At 30.7% G+C, this 19,133-nt stretch overlaps 1 protein-coding gene and 1 pseudogene across 1 annotated transcript; one reads left to right on the forward strand and one right to left on the reverse strand.

The window, feature by feature from the left end:
• Positions 1-502: 502 nt before the first annotated feature.
• On the reverse strand, positions 503-12,271 carry LOC110626414 (V-type proton ATPase subunit a1). Its single transcript, XM_021772288.2, has 18 exons — positions 11,882-12,271; positions 10,652-10,696; positions 10,261-10,383; positions 9,953-10,060; positions 7,359-7,472; positions 7,097-7,270; positions 6,861-6,998; positions 6,649-6,756; positions 6,295-6,402; positions 6,006-6,154; positions 5,419-5,572; positions 4,156-4,316; positions 3,409-3,615; positions 3,105-3,288; positions 2,928-3,011; positions 1,749-1,942; positions 1,598-1,657; positions 503-1,192 (listed from the first exon to the last, which is right to left on the reverse strand). The coding sequence occupies exons 1-18, from the start codon at positions 12,038-12,040 to the stop codon at positions 988-990; spliced, it is 2,475 nt and encodes an 824-aa protein (XP_021627980.1). The 5' UTR covers positions 12,041-12,271; the 3' UTR covers positions 503-987.
• Positions 12,272-13,012: 741 nt separating this feature from the next.
• LOC110626215 lies at positions 13,013-15,060 on the forward strand (annotated as a pseudogene).
• The last annotated feature ends 4,073 nt before the right edge of the window (positions 15,061-19,133 follow it).

Below are 19,133 nucleotides of genomic sequence, written 5' to 3' on the forward strand. Positions count from 1 at the left end.
TAAATTTTCTTTAGAAATTTCTTAACTTAATTAGGATTACAATAATCATTTTATAATTTATTAATGATAATTTTAACAAAATAACTTTAAATCGAGTTAAAGTTAAAATTCAAAAATTTAACTGTTTAATTTAGAAAATGGCGTTTAATTTGAACAAAACTAAAATTTAAAAATTTAACCATTGAATTTTAAAAATAAATGAATTACTCCGACAATTATACTAAAATTCAATGGGTTAAAATATAATTTTAACCTTTTCTAAATAAAATTTTCTTAAATTAAAAAGAATTAACTCAGAAAGAAACCCTATATATATTTTGTTTTGCCTTAAAAGAAATACAATTACTAGCAAATACATAAATTGTTATAAAAAACTCAGAATTCAGATCCCATACCAAAAGAAAAGAAAACTCGCTTAAAAAAGATCTTCATCAAGCCATTCTCGTTGAAATTATATAAAATAAAGACAGAAGTATATGAATAAAATTTAAAAGAAGGCTCCTTTGCTGCAAAATCCACACTATAAATTTGAAAGTGTGAGTGTGTACAGTTTCATAAATCTAACTCCCAGATCACTTTTATCCAGAAAAAGGTTACATAGTGTAATATGGTTCTCCAGCACCAGTCCCCTTTACAAATGATTTCCTCCAGCCCCCATCCCTCTATGGAGAAAGAAAAAGAAAAAGGCCCTTCCATCTCTTTTTGAATGAATAAAAAAGGAAGAAATACAACATCTATTGGCTTGCTGTGGTTGTAAGCAAAGCCCTTATATATACCACCAAACCCAAAAAATATGAGTCAGCATTTCACGGATCTAAGTTAACTCTTGCGGCTTAATGTTGGAGCAAAAAGCCGCTAATCCTCTACTGCCTGGAATGAACTTCTATTAGTTTCATTTTGATAGTTTCTATTGTTGGCCAAAAATATCCCTTGCCTCTCTTCACACCATCATCTTCTCATCCAAAAACAGAATGGTGTGTAAGTTGATTAATCATCATCCTCAGTTATTGATGCAAATGAGAAAGGTTTGAACTTGTAGCCATCACCATGGTAGAACTTATTTTGGAATTCCACCCAGTGAAGACGCAATGCATGTAGGAATGCACTAAGTGTCTCCATCATGAGTAGTATGAAGGCAGTGGCAAAGGCAAAAACTGCAAGCCCTATTAGCCGGATAAAGATATTTTGATATCTGCAATAGCAATAAACTTCGGTATCATCACATAAACAAAAATGCAAAATATGCAAGTGTATTTATGAATGTTTACACGTCAAGCACATAGATAAATATCAGAGCAGAAACAGCAGACACTTCATAAACCAAGTGAAGGGTTGAATATTTTGACATGAAATGACTCTAAAAATGCTTCTCATTTTATTTTAATGATAGGTCAAGATTTTATTTTACAAATGACAGTGGGATTAACATGTGATTAGACCTGAGGCTCGGCCACTCAACCATCAAACTATGATTGGTGAAGAAAAAAATTGAGCAATATGTAAAACACTGAGCCACAGTGAGGAGGAAGAAAGAAACAGAGCTCCACTAAAGGCAGAAAATAGCAATGCAATATATTTTGAAGATAAAAATACTTACCCCCAAGCAAGGAGGAGGACTTTCTCATAGAAAACAGTAGACAACTCGGAATGTGCCAGACTGCAATAGCAATAACAAATTTAAACCGGAAAATTATGAAAAACAACAAATTTAAACAAAACACGGAAAGAAAAAAAAGTCATGGCTGCACCTCAAAGCCCAAAGCCGAAGGTATGATGCTGTATTTGAGACTGCACCTAGAACAAACTCTATGGAGTGTATCATTTGGTGCACAAACACCTCACTGAAATTAAAATCTTCATGATGTGATCGTGCAGAACCAGGTTCCATATCAAGCTCCATCTCAGAGGTGCCAAGAATCCCATAAGTGCGACCTTGAAATCTCTATATAGTATCACAAAAAGGGGGGGGGAGGGGAACATTAAAGAAGTTACTGAACTTGTCATAAATCAATTATTTTCATGTTAAAATCAAATGCAAGTTTCACAAACAAAATTAAACAAAAAAAGTTGGCAACTCTCAAAGATTTTTCTATACCAAGGGACCTGGGGAAGTGTGGTCGAGTTTTAAATAGGCTTTAGGGACAACTTAAACTAAATCTTCTATACACTTTTCCATTCTCCAGAAAAAAGTTACAGATGTCCCCAAATAACATAAACAAATAAAAAACCATCCTGAGTCAATCACTAGCTAACTCAATAACAAATGACCTTAAGCTGAAGAAAGATCACTTCATTAATTATTTCTTGGATTTACGATAAAAAAAGAACTCCAAATCTTCATTCAATTTTTCAATTACAGCTAATGCTTTAATTTGTATCAATTATATTCAAAGGGTAGCCAAATTTCAAGGGCATATATCAAAACAATATATTTGTTCATAAAGATTTCACATAAGCCTGTGATGTGGCATAATTAAGTGGGGAGAAGTAGGAGTAAAAAACTAAAATGCTGGATAAGGTTCAGTTTTTTCTTTTCTATTTTTGCCTTTTAAATTGAAGTAACAAACTAATAATTGTCAAAATAAAACCAAAATTCTTTACGGGGTCTTACAATCAAATATAGTAACATGTATTCTTTTACATAAAAATGCGTGCCATATTAGCAATTCTGGAACTTTAAATATGCTCTTTCAAGTGTAATCATAATTGACACAAAAATAACATAAGGTAATAGGCACAGATTATCTACATCTGAAAACCAGAAACAAAGGGTTGAATTTTTCCTTTTTAGTCATTACTCCTTATTTCTACAGTGAATCTATGTAAATTTTCTTTGGAAAAAAAAATCTATGTAAATTTTAATTATAAATCCCAAAAAAGAAAAGGAAAAAAAAAAAAAAGAAGAATTAACAATAGTGTCCATGTACCTCAGTATGAAGTTTCTTCAAAATAAAAGGTTTAGGGAAAAGCATCCATGGAACCGCAATTAAAGCCAAAAGCAACAACAGGATCTGCAAGCTCAAGCATCAGTTAACCATGTTAATGATTAACAACATACATAGTGCACATAATTAACACAAATAGATAGGATGGTCAACTCATACCTGCAATGGTCTCTGGCCCCAAAACAATTGATTCTCACCAAGGTCATCAGTGGGACTCAAAAACATGTAAATCATCACATGATAAAGGTCTGCCTGAGAACCAGAGCACCACTTGATGATAACGAGGAGCGAAAGGTACCCAAAAAGGCTGTTCAAGAAGATTATCTGTGGCACAAACTGATACCTAATACAAACATATACAATATATTTAATAGTCAGTCTCCTTTCAGATGAAAAATAACAATTGAAAGAGGAATGCAAGAACCCTATGAGAAGAGAGGTGAATGGAGCTGGGACTACAAACCTTATATCTAGTGAGCTGGCAAAAAAGCGTGCATTGAAATAACTTAATATGATTCCTAGGTTCATCTGGGCTACACCCAACAATATAGACATCTTCATCTTGAGGGAGTTCAAAAATGGCAGTTCTGAACGACTTCCACGCCAACTGGGATCCACACCAAATGGGTATGGATCTTGGTACTTCACTAAACCAGCTGTGTGTGCATCACTGAAAAAAAAAGAAATAAGATGAACATTATCACAGCTAAGTTAACTGAAATCATTCCTCATAACCTGAAATCTAAAATTATGATATCCAGATGGCATAAAGAACTAAAGCTTTAATAAACATGAAGGTGAGTGATAAAGAGAAAATGTAATAAAGGGTGGAAGAGAAGGGCCAAATTGACATTGAGGATCATTCATTGCTACGCTTTCATGTACTTTTCTTTTTCCCTTTCCTGAATATAACAAACAAGCACATAAAGTACAAGTTTCATTATCTATTGATGGTTGATGGATAATTACATATCAATACCAACATATTGTATAATAAAATTTTATTCTGGAAATGGGACGCATGCACCTAAGAAAAATTTAGCATACCAAAAATAAACAAAGAATTTTACATCCACACTCCAAAAATCATAAGCCCTAGTCAAGATCTCAACAAATAAAAGCATCATATTGAGGAATTAGAAGTCAATAATGTTTCTATAGTTATATCCATGACCACTTGATGATAAAAAAACAAAACAAATAAATTTACCCGCAAGTGGTGTCTCGGCATTTGTAAGCAGATCCACCAAATATGTGAAAAGGAACGGAAAAAAATTCGTTGTATATTAGCCCACAGTAAATTGAAAAAAGTGACATTAGGAGGAGTACATAGCGCCCACCAAAAAGCATCTCCATAAAGCTTCCAAGTTTCTGACAGGAACCACAAATGCAATTTAGGAACTTAAAGGCTCATGCCAAACACAAAAATTGGAAGGAATAATATACAAATTACTAAGGGTTATGATAAATGTAAAACCAAACTTTTGCTCTAATTTGCATATTATGGCCAATCCTTTTTTTCAAAGGCATCTTCATGCTTACATTGTCTTTCTAATACTTTGTTCCCTTATACACAACATGAGAATTGCTCTATCATATAAGGGTGGTTATTGACAAGGTAAATTATACTTTGATTTGAACAAGGTAAACACAGAAAACCTTTGTTTCAAATATATATAAAAATAGTTCACATTTGTGTCAATCATAAGCAAACTTGGAAGGAGTACACATGCAGTAACTCCCAACTTGCTGGCGTGACATTTTACACAAAAAATTCATAAATGCATATTTAAGGAGGAGAGAAGCAACATCAGAAAAGTTTTCTTTTTCAATATTTGTTTATGGGTTCTTCCACTCAAATATACCATCGGATATGCTAGCATGAAAAGTTTTCTAATGAAGTATATGTCATGCTAGCTACCTGAGAGTTTAGCATCTGCCATTGCACATTTGACTACAATTGTCACCAGTATGACATTGTTTATTAAAACTTGAAACTTTAAAAAATTAATCACATTAAAAGTTGTGCAAATATTTGAAAGCTTTTAGTCACTAACCCATCATTCATGCCATCTAAATGAGGTAAACCACTTGAAATTGGGGAGAAAAAGTACGACCATTATAAAGCTCTGTCGTATTGACCTTGTCCTGATTTTACTCATCAAAATATACATTCTTCTTTTTGCACCATGACAGTTACACAGTTTTGACTCTCTGTCAGTTATAACCTCTCACAAACCTTTCTCACAGAACTGTTGAAGACACAAAAATTGTTGGCTTCTTTCACAAATTTTAGCATATATATTAGAGTCCAATAATTAAATGATAAACAGATGATCAAAAGCATGTTGAAAGAAGTTTTAGGTCACTGGTAATGGTGAATTAAGTAATTTGTATTACTGTTCACTAGGAAGTATTTCTTCAAGTGGAAATCTCTTCAAATTTTAATACAAGAAATTGAAAGTAACCATACCTGAGAACTGAGCTTGCTTTCCCGAGCTATAAGGATTAATGCTCCCATTAGCAAGCATATTCCATGGCCCCAATCCCCAAACATTACCGCAAAAAGAAACGGGAAGGTAATAACTGTGTAAACTGCAGGATTTGCTTCTTCATATCTAGCAACACTGCCAAATAATTGTTGCATTAGTTCTTTGAGCAGTTCAATGAAATATGGTCACGAAATAAAATAAAATTTCTTCAACTAAATGGCTACTCCTCAAAGTCAATGCCTATCCCTTCAATTCCTACTTGTGACAGGACCAATCATGCGCACAACTCCCACTGTTTAGTCCAATTCCCTGCTATAAAACTGTTAATATTACCCAGGACAGCAGGAACCAAAATGTTTTGTCATGCAATGATATCTATTTCTCACAATTTAAACTCACACTTATGAAACATTTTGCAATGCATCATAATGTATTTAAACCCAGTTCTTAAGATCTTTCATTGGCCAAATTCCTATTGCTGCTTTTGCAAATTGCATGGAGCTCCCATTGAAGAAAACCTTTTTCCAATAGAAAAATAACAAACAAAAACATGCATTGGAGAACTAACCCATATGCATCAACAATTTCCTGAAATGCATTTGTGAAATGATTTGTTCTGAAATATGTAGGAGGTGATTCCAAAGCATCCATCACATGAAAAATTATGCCCACTTGTGAATTGCTATCAAACGTTGCACGTTGCAGTGTCTCCTGAATCTGTTCAATCATAAGACATCTTCCCTCAAGATGATTAAAGCTTGCAAAGGCCACAACAAAAAAAGGGTGAAATATTGATGATGTAAACAATCATCATAAATCCACACATGCCCAAAAGGGTCACACAGCATATAAGGTACCTGAGCTTTCGCGAAGGAAGGACACCAGCCCTCTCCAACAAGACATTTTTTTGTAACATCAAAATTCAGCATATTCAATGTATCATATACAGCTTTTTCTCTCTTTACCTGCAAAGTTGAGTGAGTTTCAAGTCTCTTGCAATCATAAATCATAAAACTTCATAGCACCCATCGATCAAACAACCACAACATCAAAATTCAGCATATTCAATGTATCATATACAGCTTTTTCTCTCTTTACCTGCAAAGTTGAGTGAGTTTCAAGTCTCTTGCAATCATAAATCATAAAACTTCATAGCACCCATCGATCAAACAACCACAATATTAAAAATGCAACTTTACAGGGCATCTTACCCTGTTCATCCATCTTGTTAGTTGGTACCCAATGGAAGAGAGGGCTTTATTTCGGTGACGAATTCCAGCATCCAAGGTTGCTTCCAATTCAGAAAGACGTGACAAAACCTGACGTCAAGACCAGAAGTTTAGCATAACTCTATCTCTCTCTCTCCCTCTCTCTCTCTCTTTCTCTCAGCATAGAGATTTTCGCATCACAATAGAACACTTACTTCTCTAGTTATTTGCCTCTGTTTAGTTATATCCTCGGAAACAGGATAGCAATTTGCACCAAATGCTTCACAAATTTTTAAAATTTTTGTTCTTGCCTGTTCACCTGAGAAAAATACTACGAATACTGTTTTCTCAACCTGCAAAGTTAAACTCAGAAAAATCAGTACCATTGCATAAGATTAATATTAATTTGTTTCTAAAGAAATAAAACAGAGGTAGGCAGGCAAAAGAAAACCATTTCAGTTGACACGGGATCCATAATCTCTTCATCTGCCGGTGCCTGATTGAAAAGCATGTTGCCCCTTGTAGCCCGAAATAGCATTCTCTCAAATCTCAAAACTTTGGATCTAGGTATAATGCCACTGATAAATCTCAAACCAGATTGGTTTGGTGGTACAGACCTCAATTCCTGTATAATGCATAATATATCATAAATGCAACAATAAGAAAAGGTTTTGCTCAAAAAGTTCAAATGGGCAAGGATTAATGACTAGTACCTGTTCAAGTAAAGAGGCTGTGTCACCATAATGATCATTTGAGTATACATTTTCATGTAATTCTGTTTCCTCTGCAACTGCATGATTATTAGTTGATACAAGAAAGCCGACTGCCTGGAAAAGCCCCATAAAAGATACATGTAAGGGAAAGTTTTGAATTAGGAACACCATAGAAAGGATTTCATAGTTTACTCTTCTCAGGAAATTAAAAAAAAAAACTAATGAAAACAACAATGACAAAATGCCCAACAAGATTCAGCTTCTAAAGTAACAGTTATAAGTTTGGACAACAATAAGTGAATCCCCTGTTTTTTAACAAGACAACAGAGAGCACCAATGTACTCAGGCTCATCTAGCATTTCCTTTTCTTTTCTTTTCTACTGATAAAGGGTTCTCATCTAACATCTTGTCCATTATAACTACAATTACCAATGAAAAGGCACACTAGCTTTCACTAAAATAATCAAATTACAAACAGCTTAATAATTAAATGCCTGCATCAACAGGGAAAACAAACAAGTCTATATATGAACTAACAATTGGATCATCAAAACCAAATTGCAATTTCCCAAGAATTTTGAGACAGTTAAATTTTACTAAAATAGTTTCATCAGCCACTTGAAGTTTATAAGATTACATATGTATATATATATATGTAGAAGATATAAGATGAGTAGCATTTAAGATTATAATAAAACCAATTCTATAATATTTGAATAGAAATTATATTAAACTAATTAGTACATTGTGTTTCATGCATATAGGCTTTATCACAGTTTAACAGTGGGACTCAGGTTGTTTATTCATCCCTTTTGCATTTAACTTGTAGAAATATAATATTTGATGTTGTATTTCATAATAAAGATTACAACCTATTTATATATAAAAGACGGTATCTAAGCAGGAAAGAAAATCAAGTCTATAATTATACAATCCCTAAGATTAAACAACTAACCCATTTATCAATATTTACTTCCTATATTAATATATTTACTTCCTATAATCTATAACACTCCCCCTCAAGTTGGAGCATAAATATTAATCATGTCCAACTTGTTACATATATAATCAACTCGTCCCATACAACTTAACAGACACCGAATTTGTAAACCCAACTTCTTCCAATAATTGACGTACCCACAAAACTTCACAAACGATTTTTGCCATGACTCGACATTTAGATTCAGCACTAGAACGGGAGACCACATTTTATCAGCTTGGTAAAACGCCTTACTGTGAATAGAATTTCGAATCCGTGAACAGTACTCGTGACTCGTGAACAGTACCCGATGAACAGTACTCGTGAACAGTACCCGAGAAACAGTATTCGTGAACAGTACCCGATGAATAATTCCCGTGAACAATACTTGATGAATAATTCCCGTGAACAATATCTGATGAATAGAGCCCTAAGTCTCCAAGTGTTATCCTTATGGATAACCCAAATGAACATAAACTTAAGTCTCCAAATGTTACCCTTTATGAGTAACCCAAATGAATAGAGCCCCTAAGTCTCCAAATGTTACCCTTTATGAGTAACCCAAAATAAACAGAGCCTTAAGTCTCTAAATGTTACCCTTTGTGAATAACCCAAATGAACAGAACCCTAAGTATCCAGATGTTACTCTTTATGAGTAACCCAAATGAACAGATCCAAATGTTACTCTTTATGAGTAACCCAAATGAACAGAGCGCTACGTCTCCAAATGTTATCCTTTATGAGTAACCCAAATGAATAGAGCCCTAAGTCTCCAAATGTTACCATTTATGAGTAACCCAAATGAACAGAGGCCTAAATCTCCAAATGTTACTCTTTTATGGGTAACCCAAATAAACATAGCCCTAAGTCTCCAAAAGTTACTCCAAAAGTTACTCTTTATGGGTAACCCAAATGAATAGTATCAAAAAGACGCCTTCACCCAACACCCAAACGGCAAACGAACCACAAATCTGACAAGGGAGCTGCAAGTCGACTTTGGCATCCTCTCTAGGTGAACGGTGAGAGACAAATATTATCCTAGATGGATAACACAAAAGAACAGGAGTCCTGAGTCTCCAAAAATTTAAAACTTGACGAGAGAGAAAATAAATCTCTACAAACCTAGCTCTGATACCATGTAGAAATATAATATTTGATGTTGTATTTCATAATAAAGATTACAACCTATTTATATATAAAAGACGGTATCTAAACAGGAAAGAAAATCAAGTCTACAATTATACAATCCCTAAGATTAAGCAACTAACCCATTTATCAATATTTACTTCCTATATTAATATATTTACTTCCTATAGTACATTGTGTTTTATGCATATAGGCTTTATCACAGTTTAACAGTGGGACTCAGGTTGTTTATTCATCCCTTTTGCATTTAACTTATTGTTTATACTGACACACTAGCCATAAGACCTCTAGCCTTCACACAAGCAACATAATAATTCCATAAGCAACAAGAGTGCCAAGCTACATACATTTAGTATTACAAAACACCAATGGGAAAACAAACACACATCCGAAACTGTGATAAAAAGCACAAGGTAGCATGTTCTGAGCTAGTAATTATTATAACTGGGTAACACCAAGAAATTTTTACCTTTTGCAACACCATTTTGAACTCTAAGAGCTCATTGTATGATTTCTGAAGTTTCTCACTGTTTGAGTTCATCTCAATTAGCTCATGTTCATGTTCAGCAAGTTGTACCTGACAACAGTTACATACAAAACACAAAAGGATTAGTGGATTCAGGAAATGTTAATCCCATATAAAGTGATTATATTGGCTAGAGCAGTTGAACCTGTTTTAACTACTAGTTACAGTTATTGCCAGCACAACAGATATCAGAAGAAAGATATGGAAAAGAAATTCTCTAATCATAGAACAAGATCAAGATGTAAATGCACCTCTAATTCCTCCAGCTCAACATCTGGTTCTATGACAGGATGTGCAGAAGACAGTAAACCAGCTTTATTAATTTGATCTTTGAAAAAACGTAGTTTCCTCGACATCTCTCCACATCGCTTTACCTATGGAAAAATCTCCCAAACATTAGAACAGCCAAAATGAGTAGAAAACAGTGATAGCAGGTAAATTAATTGTCAACCATGAAAATAAGAATATTCAGAACTGCAATGGATGGTAGTCAGTAAACCATGCTCTAAGTAACCTATAAATACAATGGAACAAGCATAGGCATTCATAAGTGGAAGGGGGAAGGGAAAACCTCTCTGCAGGACCTACTGGTGTGGGTAAAATCATAAGCAGTATAAGTTGTTGCAAGTTCTAAGAAGATACCTGATTAACAAATGTCCTCTGAAAAGGGCTTTTATCAGCATTTAACTGCCAAGGGAGAGAGGGGGGAAAGTGACATCAGTTCATCTGATATTGATCACATTTATGAAACAAGGCTATGAAAAGTCTGCATTATAACAATAAATATTTTTGCCAATATTGTATACAATGAAAAGGGCATCATTGTAACTCCTCCCTTTCACATTAAGTGCAAATCAGTATATCTCTCAGGTGCCAACAAGGGTAACTATGTATAGGTAAGCACTCAGAAAGCTCAATAAGCTTTAAACCTATTAAAAGAAAAAATCCAAAACCTTTGAAGAACTCCCTTAGCATCTCAAACATGAAACACATGAGTAGTACATTCATGTTTGGAAATTGTCTACAATGCCCAACCATGTGAAATAAATCATGTAGGTGACATATTTTACAAGTGAGGTTGCAAGCACAAAATGCCATTTCAACCTAGGTGGACCAACAGTTTATCATGGTGTTACCTCTTCTCAAGATGATAAACAGTGAGTGATCACATATTCTTCCAACAATCTCAAATCTAGAAGATCTTAGCTGTTTTATAGGTTGATGAGTGTACTTTGTATGCGACCTACTCAGACAAGTCATAATCATACTAAAGTTGCACATTTGGCCCAAGGATACTCAATTACCATAGTCCAAACAATATGTATTTTGGAGAATAGCATAACCAGTTCAAGCATATATATATATATATATATATATATATATATATATGTAATAGCATTAGGACAGGATTTCCATCATCTTTGCATAAGGTGAGTATATTTTTCAATTAAAATCTGGAATTCAATCGGATCAAAAGTGATTGCACTTGCTCAAAATATATTTCCTCAAAAAAAAAAAAAGTCAAAACATTCACGACAAATCAGGATCAAAATAAGAAAAGCCAAAAATTCAGACTCCAGAGTAACTGGAGAAGGCAATAGTATACACTGCCAAGATCTCCCGTTTCCAGAGGATTCAAACGCCACCAACAATAACATCTTTTAAAATAAAAACTCAATATGGAAATTGAAAATCCTTAATTCACCCTAAGCAAACATGAGAGAGAGAACGAAAGAGTGAAGCAACTCATCCAAGCATCAAAAATACCACTAGAACTTTTCAAAAATAATCCTAATCATACTGTAAACGAACTAACACCAATCATACACAGAAGCAATAGAGTCGGATCTGAACGGAGCCAAAATCACTTACATCGCGGAATTGGAGAAGACCGACTTCGCCGAGATAGGAAATGGCACGATGAGCAGACTCCGCGGGAATAATGAGCTGAACAAAGGACATCTTCTCAGAGCGCATCAGATCCATAGGCTGAATATTATCTAAAAACTTCTCCATCTTCTCGAGAACCATATTGAAAATTGAAAGGGAGGAAGAGTAGAGTGGTTCCTGGATCTGGATCTTAGTAGCTGTTGTTAGATTGAGAACTGACTAATTACTCAGATCTGAAACCAAACAAAACCCATTTTTTCTTCTTCTTCACTTCTGTTTCTCTGTTCTTCTCTAGTGTACGCGTTTATGCGAGTTCTGTTTCGGTTTTGCCATTGCCAACTGCCAATGGAATCGGGAAATTCGCTTTTTCTCTTATTTTCTTTTTTATTTAATTAATTTATATGAATTGACTTTCTAAGTTAAGCTGCATTTTTAACCTCCTTTTTTGTTTTTGTCGAAGCTGCATTTTTAACTTGGAAGGATGTAATTGAAAAGGATTATACTATTCTAAAGGATAAATGATTTTACTGGAAAATGTAATTTATTTTATCAGATTTGTTAATTAGCGATTTTAAAATTTTTAGGATGAATAATTTAACTAAATAGGACATTTTATTCTCAACAATATAACTAAATTGAGAAAATAATTTTATAAAATTTCAATATTACATGCAAGATGTGAGATTAAAGACATGAAATTCGTTTTATCAAATCAAATTTATTTATAAATTAAATAAAATAAATTTTGTTTTCATCTGATTGAAATAACATATCAATTCAATAATAATTGTATGTATAATTGAAATTTGAAAAATTAAATCGTTGATTAGAATTACAAAAATTAAATTGATTAATTTAAATTATTTAATATTAAAATATAAAAATAAAAATATATTTTTATTATTTAATTTTTATAATTTAAAAAAATTTATCTATGGTTCTTTAATTTTATAAAAAATTTATTAATTAATTTTATATTTTAAATTTTTTTATAATATTTAAATGTTAAAATTAATTAAAAAATTAATTATTTATTATGTATAAATTAAATAGTAATTTTTTTATTATTATTAATAGGATTATTAATGGGAGAAAATGATGATCAGCCGGTGCTCAGCCTAAGCTCTGACTTGTCGTGGGCGGCCACTCCTCTCGCAGTACTTTGTATTTGCGTTGGTTTGTGATAGTGAACGGCCCAATCAGGGCAGAGACCCACGGCGAGTGAATGACTACCGACACCTTTAAAATTAAAAGCAAGCAGGGCGCAGATCACAAGCAGCCTCTCACGAAGCAGCCCATCTCTGTGTACGTGCAGACTCTTGGCAGTTCACCATCCATTAGCCATCTCCTGTGCTGTGGTCGCTTGTCTGGATTGATTGACCACGAGAAGCAGCCAAGCGTAGTAGAGCAGGAATCGAAGATTTTTCCTTTTGTTTTAGCTCAATCACCATTATCATTAGCTTAGTAAGTGGCTTCCTTTTTATCTCATTCGTAATTTTCTACTCCTCTCTATCTCTCAATTATGAACTATTTGTTTAGTTGCAGTATGAATTTAGAGGACCTTCTTTTATTAATATTATTTCTTTCGCAATTTTAGTCTGAGATGCGAGATTTTTTTTTTTGTTAATTGGTAATATATTTTTTACGGGTATAAAAATGGAGGACAAGCCGGATTATCCTATGGTTTTGTTTGTTTGGTGAGAAATTTTCAGCAGAAAAGTGGCTCCAAGGATAATTGAATGGAAAAAAGTAATGGGAAGTAGTTCCGTAAGTCCCACATATTTGGCTTGCAAGACAGCAAGACAAGAATGTTGGGAGCTGATTGAAGTTTCTATTAGATTGTATTGTTTAAGGAAAAATCTCTGGCAGTGGCATTGTATGAGAAGCCTTAGTTTTTAGTGGTGCTTCAAAGTGATAGTGTATGTGTTTGATTGTCCACAAGCTAATCAATATTGTTTCAATCTTCCTTTTTTTTTTCTTCCACAAACCCTCCGTTGGAATCAAGAATTTCACAAAAATTCTTCTTAGGATTATTTACTTTGTAATGAAAGGATTCAATTATATTTAACTTGATTAATTGTCATTTAAAAAGTAGTAATCTTGCATGATTTTGCAAGAATTTATTTGAATTTTTTTATTGCAAAATGAATCATGCCAAACTAAGGGAAATTGTATATCATTAAGTTTAATCCAGAAACTGATCTCTTAATGATTAACTGTGAGATGTTAAGGAAACATTGATATTCTATGATTTAATTTATATTTGCTCAAACAACTCTAGATGACATCAGTGTTTGTCAACTTTTTACATGTTAAGTTGTTTACTTGTTTACAAAGGTTTCAAAATATAAATTATGTTTTGTTCTAACTTGATTATGGGGTAATTGCAGCATGGTTAGATCTGTAGCAAACAAAAAGATTCTAAGCTACAGTGATGTTGTTCTTAGGCATGAGGATCTGGACATCCTCAGTGGTCCATATTTTATTAATGATACAATCATTGAGTTTTACTTTCTTCAATCAATCCTTCAGAAGATATCCTGCTAATTGGTGATATTTCCTGTCAATAACAATGATGATGTGAGCCTTGCTGAAGGTGGATCACATTGGAGCTTAGTTGTTTATGATAGAATTGCTAATGTCTTTGTTCATCGTGATAGCTGTTCTGGGACTAATAAAAGGCATGCATTGCAACTTTATAAAGCTGTTGTGAGATTTGTAGGTGCCTCTGATGGTGCAGCTGATGGCAAGTATATGGAACTTGTTAATTCACCTCAGCAAGTGAATTGTGGCTTATATGTTACAGCAATTGCAAGGGGAATATGCTCATGGAACAAAAACTGTCACCAGACAGATAGAGGTTTTCTATGGTTTTGTGTTGTGAATGATCAGGTTACTCCATCTGCTGTTGCTGCCATGGGAAATGAAATTTTATGTATGATTAGAAGACTTATGGAAAGCAAATGAGGTGCATCCGTCGCAGAAGACATAAATCTGGCCTGATGTTAGTTCAGGACTTGGGAAACTTTAGTCTTTTTGTGGCAAATTCCATATCGCCACGGGTTCTTTTGCATCATCTTATGGGATTTGCTGTTTATTATGGTTATGCCTTTTATTTTTTAGTCAATAAATCCTATAAATCTGAGCATGTTGCCTTTTAATCGTTGAATTGCGCCTGAAATTTAAAATCAAATCAAAAAACCTTTTTTCATGCATATAAATAAATAACTATTAAAATTCAACAACCCAGCTAGCATATTTCAATTGCATGTATACAAGTAAGATGACACATTAATTTAAAGTTATGATTGGTCTTATATTTTAAATTAATAAAATTTTCTTAAACAGACTTACGTACACAGCAAAAAGAAATTTTCATAATCAAACGAGACGGTAGCAGAAAAGAAAACGGTCTAAACAAATTTGGGCTCAAACCGGGTCCTATAGACTACAAATTGGATCACAATAGTATTGATCAGCATGCTGGGGCAGTGGGCTCACTGTTTTGTGCCATCCATGGCCATGCTCATGCTGCTGTGCTTCTGCTTCTAGTTCTGGCTATCTTATGGATTTTTTTTTAATTATTTTATTTTTTTGGCTGAGAATTATATTTTTCATTCATGAAATTATTCCCAATGAATTTCATATTATTTTTCATTAAAAAATTCACATTCGTATGTCTTAGGTGGATGTGAATGGATTCATATAAAATTTTCCTATTTTTTGGGATCACAAACTGTTGAATATAACCTTTTTATGTATAAATATATAATAAACCGACATGACCATACATACATGGACGTAATAGCTTCTGCATGTAATTAGTAGTGATGTATTTTTGTCTTCATTTCACTTTATTTAATTTAAATTTATATTATACAAATATAAAATTAATTAATTTAGTTTATTTATATGGGTTTCTTACTGTTTGGTAGTAAAAAAAGAATCATATTCTATTTTAAGTTAAAATATTAAAAAATTTCTTAATATTAAATTTAATAATTTTATTATAAAGTTGATTCAAAAAAAAATTTTATTATAAAGAAATTTATTATTTATTCCATTTATGATAAAAAAATTTATTAATTAGTCTTTTTCAGTTTAAGTACATTAAAATATTATAATATATTAAAATATTTATAATATTTTAAAAAATCTAAAATATGTTTAATACAAAAATATTAATTAATAAATATTTTTATAAATTTAAAAAATTAATTAATAAAATTTTTTTAAATTATATAGGTTAAATAATAAAATAATTAATTATTAAAATTAATAAATAAACTAATTAATAGATTTTTAGCGTTATAATATATATTTTTTAAAATTAATAAATCAGCTAACGAATAATAATTTTTTTATTATTATAAAACTATGATATTTTCTAAAATTAACATTTTAAAATTATATATTTTTTAAATTAATATTTTAATATCCAAATTCTATGCCACACGTCTTCTATCTATGCGATTTTCATTTATATCAATGAGAGATATTTTAGTAATTTGGTAGAATTTCATTTACTTGCTTCAATTCATTTCAGATTTTTTAAGAAACAAAATTAGTTGAATTGCATTAAATAGTTTTTTCAGTTAATTATTATGTCTCATTTAAATTTTCTTAAAATTAACAATATGATCTTATTTTTTAATTTTTATAAAGTTGAACCCTTTAATTATTCTGTTCAAAATAAAATATCGATCAATTTCTTTAAATAATGTAATTTTAGTTATATAAATTCTTTAATTTTTATAAATTTAACTATATATATTATTTAGTCATTCTTTTAAATATTAAAATAAATTAATTAAAATTTATAAATGATTGCCTAATAAATTTAATTTTATAAAATATATATTTATTTAAATGAGTGATTAATAAAAAATAAATAATTAATGCTAAATATTAATTAAGGTGATGCTGATTTCCACAAACAACAATCATGGTGTTGAACTCTAGTGAACCCTTCAAAGAAAAAAAAAAGAAAAAAGAAGAGAAGTTTAGTGAACCAAGCATATTTAATTTTATATATTTTAATTAATAATTTATATAAAAAAATATTTTTAATTAATAATTTTTATTTAAAAAAATTAATATTTTTAGAAAACATTTTAATTTTAAATAATAACATATAAATTTTTTTATAAATATTATTGTAAAATATATATTTTTATATTAAATTAATTATTTATATAAATAAATTTAAAGAAATTTTGAATTCAATTTGAACTATAGTGAATATTATTTTTCAAATTTAAATTCATTTTAAAATTAATTATAATTACTTAAATTTTTTCTGTTAAAATTTAGTTGACAGTATCGGATATTCAAAAATATTTTTCCGTTACTATTTCTGCCCGCCTACTGGGCTAGCTACCTTACTAAGCTGACTAACGCGATACACCGAACTTTGCACAGTAATCATGGTCCAGTCCAGCCCATTTTGGACCTAATTAAACCACTCTAGCCTATACTAGCAAGTACAAGCTATACTCTACTTTTACAATATCTATTTTTATCAATTTAATTCATAATTTTTTTAGATTTATTAACTGAGGGTTTCTATGTTATATGACATCAATTTTAAATTTTAAATATTAATAGAATATTCAAATAATTTATGCAAACAAATATATTTTATTTTAATTCTAATTATTTTATAATTTACTAATATAATAACTTAATTAATTTTTAAAAAATAATTTTTTTACAATTATACTTTCTACTAATGAAATACCAATTAAGCCTATATGTATGTTTAGAAATGAAATGTATTAAAAATTTGATACTATATGAATTTAGTAGAACATTTCACTATCTATTAATCTTAAATAATATTAATTATACATATAGACATTTATATTGAGGTATCACTAATAATAGATTTTTTAAAATATATATATATATTATTTTGAGATATCACAAAAAGAAAAATATTATAAAAATATAAAAAATAATGATCAAATTATTAAAAAATAATTAATAAAATAAATTATTAAATATTTACTAACCATTTATTATTAATTATTTATCGATAAAATTTTTAATAAATTATTATTTTAAGAACTAACAAAGAAATAAATTATGATATTGGCTTGAAGTAAATTAGAAATGTAACTAAACATTGTTTTTAGAATAGAGAGTATTAAATCAAATTTACAATTTGTTTGTCTTATAAAAATAATTTTATTTTTATTTTTATCTTATATAAAAACATGCAATTAATATGCTTAAATTTACAATTTCATTAAAAATTAAAGTAAATCACATTATTAAAATTAAATTTAAATTAATAAGTTTATTTTTTTAATACATATTAAATAGATTAATAGTAAAAATCGTATCCTAATGAAAATTAATTTTTTCTAATAAAAAAATTTAAAATTTTGATAAATAAATTATCACAAATAAGTTATATATAATTCAAAATAAATTTTAAAAAAATAAGTTTTTCTTGCTGTGACCTAGAAAAGACTATTGATTATTCAGTGCTATGGTGTAAACCAAACAGGACACTTGCAATGGTGTTAGACTGCTTGATCCTGGCTGTTAGATAACGGTTATTGCAATCTTACTTGAGATGAGATTCTCACGGTCTCCTCTGTCCTTATCCAATAACCGGATCAAACAAAAACCCTTACCAAAATCAACCCCATCATGACTGTGACCATCACCATGACGCTTGCCACGTGCCTTTCATACCCCTATCGTTCCTCACGTGATTCCATCATCTCCGAAACGTGGCTCATTGCAATCTACTCCATTTAAACATTATATGATATAATAATTATATATATAATAATTACATTATTAATTATTATAATTAATTTTTTTTATTCTTGAATTATAGTCGGTAGGCCACGTCCAACTTGTAAATAAATCCATCCAACAATAATAATTATTATTATGATTGGAAAGATAGGTTTTATAATACCAATAAATTGGTTAATAATTAAAAGAAAATTTTATATCTAAATTTATACCATGATATTCATATTTAATTTAAATTTCAATAAAACTTTAGAAATATTTTTTTAAACTGCAAGTGTATTTTTAAGGCTCAGAAAAAAAATAAAATAATACGTGAATGGATCAGAAATTCGATCTAAAATAAAACAATCTAACCACATTAGTTTACGGAAAACTTATAAAATAAAATTAAAAATAAAAATTAAAACTATCTTTGAGTTTAACCAATCTCCTCTAAACACCCAAAGATATCAAGCAAAAA

This window comes from Manihot esculenta, chromosome 11 (assembly GCF_001659605.2).
Source record: "Manihot esculenta cultivar AM560-2 chromosome 11, M.esculenta_v8, whole genome shotgun sequence".
Taxonomy (NCBI): Eukaryota; Viridiplantae; Streptophyta; class Magnoliopsida; order Malpighiales; family Euphorbiaceae; genus Manihot; species Manihot esculenta.